Source organism: Myotis brandtii, unplaced genomic scaffold (genome assembly GCF_000412655.1).
Source record: "Myotis brandtii unplaced genomic scaffold, ASM41265v1 scaffold423, whole genome shotgun sequence".
NCBI lineage: Eukaryota > Metazoa > Chordata > Mammalia > Chiroptera > Vespertilionidae > Myotis > Myotis brandtii.
Window position 1 is genome coordinate 1,057,410 of NW_005366214.1, and position 8,322 is coordinate 1,065,731.

The 8,322-nt window shown below is 45.4% G+C and overlaps 1 protein-coding gene across 1 annotated transcript in view; it reads right to left on the reverse strand.

Moving 5' to 3' along the window:
- The window catches only part of SYNE2 (spectrin repeat containing, nuclear envelope 2), a 269,558-nt gene that overhangs the window by 197,907 nt on the left and 63,329 nt on the right, over positions 1 to 8,322 (reverse strand). Inside the window, exons 22-25 of the mRNA XM_014545947.1 lie at positions 4,096 to 4,254; positions 1,362 to 1,573; positions 1,118 to 1,208; positions 237 to 334 (exon numbers count right to left, since the gene is read on the reverse strand). Of these exons, the coding sequence (XP_014401433.1) occupies positions 237 to 334; positions 1,118 to 1,208; positions 1,362 to 1,573; positions 4,096 to 4,254 (560 nt within the window). The remainder of the gene's footprint in view (positions 1 to 236; positions 335 to 1,117; positions 1,209 to 1,361; positions 1,574 to 4,095; positions 4,255 to 8,322) is intronic.

Below are 8,322 nucleotides of genomic sequence, written 5' to 3' on the forward strand. Positions count from 1 at the left end.
CGGGCCTGCCCTGGATGGCAGCGCGCTAGCGGCTTGCGTTGTCCCGCCCTGCCTTCAGTATGCAAATTAGCCGCCATCTTTGTTTGGCGGTTAATTTGCATATCGTGCTGTTTAGCCGTTGGGAGGCATAGCGAAGGTATGGTCAATTACCATGTTTGTCTATTATTAGATAGGATAATATGTTTGCATTGATGAAATATTTTTGGTGGACTTTCCAGTTGTTTAAAAGAGTTTACCTGTCTTGTAAACTATTTATAGATGTATTGTGATCCTTTTCTTCCTGTTCAGGCTTCAACTCTGATGCCAGGCTCAAATTCTTAATCGATCCCACTGCCTAAATAAATATGCAATATAGTCAACATAATATCTTCAATATACTTGTCTACAACAGATAAACACTTTTTTATACAAAGGCATATTACTGACTCCTTATACAGCATACCAGAAGATACTACAATTTATTTGAGGTTACTCAGCTCAGAGAAAGGCCTTCCCATGGGATAGAGGAGATTTATTGCAGAGTCTCACCTTCTATGTAGTACGTCAGCGCAATAAAGGAGCTCTCCTGGCCCCTAAATGCTCTTGCTGACTGTGACCACATAGGGATGGTCAACTGCAGACAGAAGCCTCCCATGCAGGAGCTGACCTCTGAAAACTAACACACTCTGCTCCTGCCCCACCTCCACTGGCCATCGGGGCTGTGAGATACAGTACATGCCCATTACTTAGGATTCTAAGTGAAAATTCAGTTCCCAAGGAAAGTAAAAGACATTGTAATGAGAGAAAGACAGATGAGAAATGAACTGGCTCATCTCAATGACGCCGAGGCATCTGTACAGATTAAACTCAACCTCTTATACCCTCAATGGTAATGTGCACAGTCATTAATGATCAAAATGGTCTCTTTTTAAAGAACTGTTTGTACTCTCGGCGGAAATTTAAGTTCATTCTAATTCTCTGAGAAGCAATCTTCCTTGCATGACTTAAGTGGGACTTCTCAGCTGAAGGGGACTCTCAGGTCATTAAAAGCATCACTTAATTAATGAGAAGTGGAGTATTATACACTTGGCCTTCTTGATTGAGTTTACTTGCAAAATACATTATCCACATTTAACACCTTTTCAGTTGATGGCTGATTATCTGAGTTTGCAGATGGCGCCTCACTGTGGGCATCCCTTCCTCCATTCTCAGATGTGTTCGCGGTCCCCCTGGGAAGGAATCAGAATGGCATATTGAAATAGAGGGAGAATCATGAAGCCTGAAAAGAGAATGCATAATAATACTCAATGCTAGCTCATTTTGCAAGAGACTTTCTCTCATTTTTCCCCCTTCACGAGTCGCTATACTTATGAAGCACTAACTTGTTTTTTGAGGTGCCTCCCACAGGGGGCTGCAGTGTCGCGTGAATCTCGGAAGCACATTTGCGAAGTCTTTCTATCTTTTGTTCATAATCTTGGAGCACCCTCCTCACTTCTTGTTGACTCTTCTGGGACGTCAGCTCTTCACACAGCTCCCGCAGGACCTCCATGTGGTGATCAAGCTGGTGCAGGCTGCCTTCCTCAGAAAAGCAGGCCTAATTGAGGGAATAAAGCAGGAAATGTGTTCCAAATGAGTTTACATAATTAGTCCATGAGGATTAGACACTAACAGATGTGTGTGACTTTAACAACGCAATCTTTTGTAAGCCTGTCCACCATGTGCCTGGTGTGGTGATGGGCATGGAGAAACAAAGATGAGGCAGTCGGCCCTATGGGGATTTGCCGCAGTCCAGTAATGTGGAAACCATAACATGTCACCCCAAAATATGCCCCTCTGACATGAAAATTAAGAAGCAGTAAGCAACCCTGGTTGGTGCGGCTCAGTTGGTTGAGCATTGTCCCGTGCACTGAGAAAGGTCACTGGTTCGATTCCCTGTCAGGGCACCTGCCCAGATTGCGGGTTTGATCCCCTGCTGGGTGCATACGAGAGGCAACCAATTAGTCTTTCTCTCTGTCTCCCTCTCCCTTCCCCTTTATTGACTTTATTTAAAATCAATAAAAACATATTTAAAAACAAAAAAGAAGCAGTAAACACAGAAAAAGCTCCCCATTTTCTGCCTAAAGATGGGAGATAGTCTCCTTTTACTGGAGATAAACACATCTCAGCCCGGACCGGCACTAGAGGAATCTGCAAACAAACCTTGTTAAACGAACCTTTATCCTCCCTCCCAAGAGGTCTTGTGTTACCTCTTTACCATTTACCACCCCAGCCCAAACGCTTTTGCCTTGTCAATTCTTCATAAATGTATTGTTTTGTTCTCTTGAAGGTATCAAGGCTTCCTGCTCTGCTCACTTCTACAGGTCTTCAACCTCTTGTCAAGGCTCCCACGTGCATGTAAAAATTCAATAAAATGTGTGCCCCTTTCTCTTGTGAATCTTTGTCAGTTTCATTTTCAGACCCGGCCAGGGACCCCATGGGGGCCGAGGGAAACGTTTTCCTCCCCCGCAGTAGTCACACAAAGAATGAGCATATAGTGTGACAAGTGAGAGGACAGACCCACTACCTGCCTTAGGAGTCACATGAGGGAACCACCCAAGCTTCATGCAGAAAGAACGAGGAGACCGGCAGGTAAAGGGGGAGAGGGGACGTTCCCAGCAGGAGCAGCAGCCAAGGGAGAGAGGCTCCAGATGTTCTGAAAGGACAGCAGTCTAGTGTGTGGAGGGCACAGCACAGAAACAGAGAGGCTGAGGCATGTCCTGGGGCCAGACGGGGAAGGACTTGAACGGCCTCCTAAGGGGTCTGGAGATGTCCTGGGAGTAGCAGTGAGCCGGTGACACAAGACCTGTGGTTCCCAAGGTTCACGCGGCGATGGGTACAGAAGATGATGCAACCCCTCATCATGCTGAGGAAATAAGCCAGGCAACGCCGATGGGAAGGATGGAAAAGCAGCTGTTTCGCAGAGTAACGGATGGGGCCTGGCAGCTGACTCCACCAAGGCTGCGTGGGCAGGAAGGGGAAGGAGAGGGAGGAGATTCTGAGACAGCAAAGCCCTCCCAAACCAGGGTACATGAGAGTAAGAAACATCTCAGAGGAGCTATCACTGGTTCATGTTGGACATGCTGAAGGCAAGGTCTCTGACGAACACAGTGATGTCTCGGTTAGAAACAGAACCTGGAGCTCAGGGGAAAGGACTCAGTGGGAGATAACGATTCAGGCGCCATCACTGTAGGGGGGGCAGCTAACACCCCCAAGTGCATGAAATTGCCCAGAGCAGGGGTGGGGAACCTTTTTTCTGCCGAGGGCCATTTGGATATTTATAGCATCATTCACAGGCAACATAAAATTATCAACTTAAAAATTGGCCTGCTATATTTGGTCAGACATTTAATTAACTAATTAAATGCCTAATGCCTTGGCAGGGCCGGACCAAATGATTTTGAGGGCCTTATACTGCCCAAGGGCCGGACACTCCTCATCTTTGGCCTAGAACAATCATGAAATTAGCCAAAAGCAGAGACTCTCCAAGCTAAAACATTAAGACAGCACAATAAAAAAGGGAAATGTGTGAAGAACACTAAAAAGAAGCCTTCCCTCAAAAAAAAAGAGACAAGAAGAAAAGTCAAGAGGGATTGCTGTTAAGAGAGCCACAGCAGGAGAAAGTTTTAAAAAGGTGAAAAGAGGGACCATACTGTCAAATACATGGATGCAATCAAATAGGATGGGGACCAAAAGGAGACCATTAGATTTGCCCCAGTTGGTTTACATCCTGATTTCAGATCTTTCACTAAAGCTGGACTTTGAGGACACCGTGTCCCCACAAAAGCAACAGCGGGTACATCAGCAACAGTTTGTAACCAGACTCTCAAGGACAGGGGCCACTGAAACATACAAGGGAAGTCATGAACGATTAACTGAATGCTAAATTGTTCTCACTTCTAAAAAGCAAGAATCGCAGGCTCTAGTCAGAGCTTGAACTGCATAAGGGATAATCCCCAGGGAACGAGACAGATGAAGTCATTCTGAGAGGCGATTTAACCCTAGGCCAAGGACATACACAGCCCTGTAAGAAAAACCTCAAAATGAGGACAAAATGTAAATGGAAAACAGGTGGTTTACCTCATGTTCCTTAATGAGACCCTTGGTCCTTCCTCGGCGAATTAGTTTCTTTTCTTTATTTATTTGTTTTTCAAGTCTTGAAATAGTGTCACTAATTTTTCCTTTTTCAAGGTCTATTTTTAGTTGTTGGATATACAAAGACATTTCATGATGAAGAGACTGAAAACAAAGACACATATTAACGATGGGAAACAAATCTATTGAAAAGGTTTTTATAAAAAACATAATAAAAAATACTTTTATTAACAAAGGACAGAAAAAGAGCTTATGAAATTCTCATTCATCCTTGTGTCTTTGAGGAGGACCCATAAACATATATATATATTTTTTCCTTTCTATGAACTGAAAATGTGTTTTATTTGGGAAAGATGCTGGTAAGAGAATTAAAAAGCCAAGCTGCAGACTGGGAGAAAATATTCGTGACACACACATCAGAGCCTATGCAGAAACAACAGGATGCTATCATGTGCATCCTGAATGTGATTCTGGAACAGATCAAAAAGCATATTAGGGAAAAACTGTGGAAATAAAATTAAAATGCAGACTTAGTTATTAATAAGGTATCATATTAGTCCATTAATTGTGACAAAGGTACTATATTAATACAAGATGTGAATAACAGCGAAAACTGTACCTGGGGTATACTGAAACTCATTGTACTATCCTCCTATGTAATAAAAGGCTAATATGCAAATCGACCAAATGGCGGAATGACCGGTCGCTATGATGTGCACTGACCACCAGAGGCAGATGCTCAATGCAGGAGCTGCCCCCTGGTGGTCAGTGCGCTCCCACAGGGGGAGCGCCGCTCAACCAGAAGCCGGGCTCATGGCTGGCGAGTGCTCCCGCCTCTGCAGCAGCACTCAGGATGTCCAACTGCCGGCTTAGGTCAGACATCCCCGGAGGTTTCCTGGACTGTGAGAGGGCGCAGGCCGGGCTGAGGGACCCCCTCCCGAGTGCACGATTTTCGTGCACCGGGCCTCTAGTCTTTGTAATAATTCTGAAAATATAAAATTGTCCTAAAGTAAAGTTTATTTTAACATGTTTTAAGAGGACCTTTAACAGTAGACATTCAATTATATTACTTTATTCTCTCCCTCTCTCCATACATTCATGCACACATATACAAAAACCATATTCAATACTAAATATCATTTATTGAACACAATCTCTGTGGTAGGTACTTTCCATAAATCCTCACAACAATCACGCCAAGTGGGTGGGGTTATTCCCATTTTATAGTGAAGCTCCTAGAAGTTGAGCAACTTCCCCGGGGGTCATAGCTGCTGGATCCAGGTCTGTCTGCCACCAAAGCCAATACCTGTTTCACTGAAACTCTGGGTATGTGTGTCAATATGTTGTCTCAGTCAGGATCCAACCAGGAAACCAGAAAACACTAAATATTTAACTCAGAGGGAATTACAAGCTGGGGATTGATTACACAAGAGATGAAAGCCAAAGAGGGGACAGGAAAGCCATCCAGATTAGCATCAGCAGAAAGCTGCCCCTGCCACCAGGCTGGAAGCCTCAGTGGGGTCCAGGCAGAAGGTCACCAAGCAGAGGCTGGCACCATGGAACCTACGGCCAGGGGGAGACACAGCTACGAGAGACACTGGCAAGAAAGAGAGGACATGAAGGCCTTTGGACTCTGCTGCTTCCCCCCTACAATCTCCTTCTAATCTCAGTGCTGTCATTGGCTGAACACAGAGAGAAGCCAGCTACTACAGGACCCGAGACCACACCCCCTCCCGAGTGCACGATTTTCGTGCACCGGGCCTCTAGTCTTTGTAATAATTCTGAAAATATAAAATTGTCCTAAAGTAAAGTTTATTTTAACATGTTTTAAGAGGACCTTTAACAGTAGACATTCAATTATATTACTTTATTCTCTCCCTCTCTCCATACATTCATGCACACATATACAAAAACCATATTCAATACTAAATATCATTTATTGAACACAATCTCTGTGGTAGGTACTTTCCATAAATCCTCACAACAATCACGCCAAGTGGGTGGGGTTATTCCCATTTTATAGTGAAGCTCCTAGAAGTTGAGCAACTTCCCCGGGGGTCATAGCTGCTGGATCCAGGTCTGTCTGCCACCAAAGCCAATACCTGTTTCACTGAAACTCTGGGTATGTGTGTCAATATGTTGTCTCAGTCAGGATCCAACCAGGAAACCAGAAAACACTAAATATTTAACTCAGAGGGAATTACAAGCTGGGGATTGATTACACAAGAGATGAAAGCCAAAGAGGGGACAGGAAAGCCATCCAGATTAGCATCAGCAGAAAGCTGCCCCTGCCACCAGGCTGGAAGCCTCAGTGGGGTCCAGGCAGAAGGTCACCAAGCAGAGGCTGGCACCATGGAACCTACGGCCAGGGGGAGACACAGCTACGAGAGACACTGGCAAGAAAGAGAGGACATGAAGGCCTTTGGACTCTGCTGCTTCCCCCCTACAATCTCCTTCTAATCTCAGTGCTGTCATTGGCTGAACACAGAGAGAAGCCAGCTACTACAGGACCCGAGACCACAGCCTGCAGGGATCAGCCCTCTGTGATTTTGGGTAAACAGGGGAGATCATCAAGAATGACTCTGGCCCTAACCGGTTTGGCTCAGTGGATAGAGCGTCAACCTGTGGACTCAAGGGTCCCAGGTTCGATTCCGGTCAAGGGCATGTACCTTTGCAGCCGATCAATGTTTCTCTCTCATCAATGTTTCTAACTATCCCTCTCCCTTCCTCTCTGTAAAAAATCAATAAAACATATTAAAAAAAAAGAAAAAGAAAGAAAAAAGAATTACTCTGAGCCTGGCCAGCAGAGCTCAGGGGTTGAGCATCGACCTATGAACCAGGAGGTCATGGTTCAGTTCTCAGTCAGCGCACATGCCTGGGTTGCAGGCTCGATCCCCAGTGTGTGGGGTGTGCAGGAGGCAACTGATCAATGATTCTCTCTCATTGATGTTTCTCTCCCTCTCCCTCTCCCTTCCTCTCTGAAATCTATATCTATCTACACACACACACACACACACAGACACACACACTCACACATAAACATCTATATATATAAAAGGCTAAGTGACCATCCAACTGTCTGACCATCTGGCCAATACCTATGACACACACTGACCACCAAGGGGCAGTTGCTCAATACAGGAGCTGCCGAGCTGCGGTGACTTGGCAGCGGGGGTTCTCAGGTGACACACCTGGAACCAGAGAGGAAGGAGCCTGATTCCTCACGGGGCCATGTGATTCCACCTTCCACTGTGGGTTATGTTGTTCCTGGGGCACTGTCGGCCCTGAATCTGGTTTACTGCACACTTGCGTTTGCATTCCACACCCTGTAAAACAGCAACTTTGCAGAGTGCCCTCTCACACTCTGGGACCCCTTGGGGGGATGTTGGAGAGCTGGTTTTGGCCCGATCCCCATAGGCCAGGTCAAGGGACCTCACCTGCTGGAGGGACCCTGCTCACTGGTGCCGCCCCAGGTGTGGCCGGCCAGGGAGGGACCACGGGAGGTTGACTCCAGAGCATGTTCAGCCGCCTTGCCCAGTCCTGCCCCGCCAGCCACCACCTGGGCCCATCTGCATTAGTCCCTGCACCGGAGCCAGCGCAGCAAGCCCGAAGATCCAAGTGTGAGTTTTCTTTTTCACTGCTCCCTCCCCCAACCCCCGCTCAGCAGACGCCCTTTGAGCCATGGCGCTGCCCCAGGAATTCTAATTAATTTCCTTTCAATGTGCATGAATCCATGCACTGGGGCCACTAGTATACATATATGAAGAATGACTGATGACAAACAGATCAATGGTCAGATGCATTAGTATAAGCCCTGGATACATATGCACGTTCTTACCTCCCACTTGGCACAGACATCTCTACTCTTTTCTTCCAAAGACAGCTTTACATCCTCAGTGACATTATTTTTCAGTTCTTCAACAGCTTTTAAATACTTGGCCAGACTTTTAGTATTAAAAATTAATAGTGCTTCCTATTTAAAAAAAAAAGATGTAAGCAAGAACATGAAAACCTCATCACCCTGCCAAGTCCTCAAAGCTAATTTTGATAGATCTTTCCTAGGTAGAGCTAAGAAAAGGACTCTATGAAGATTATTTAAAGATTTAAGGGAGACTTCTCTTTGTAACTTGAGGTTTGATAGTCCATTTGCATCTCTTGAATTCTTTTGAAAAAAAAATTGCAAAATATTTCTTATTTAAATGTAATTACAGC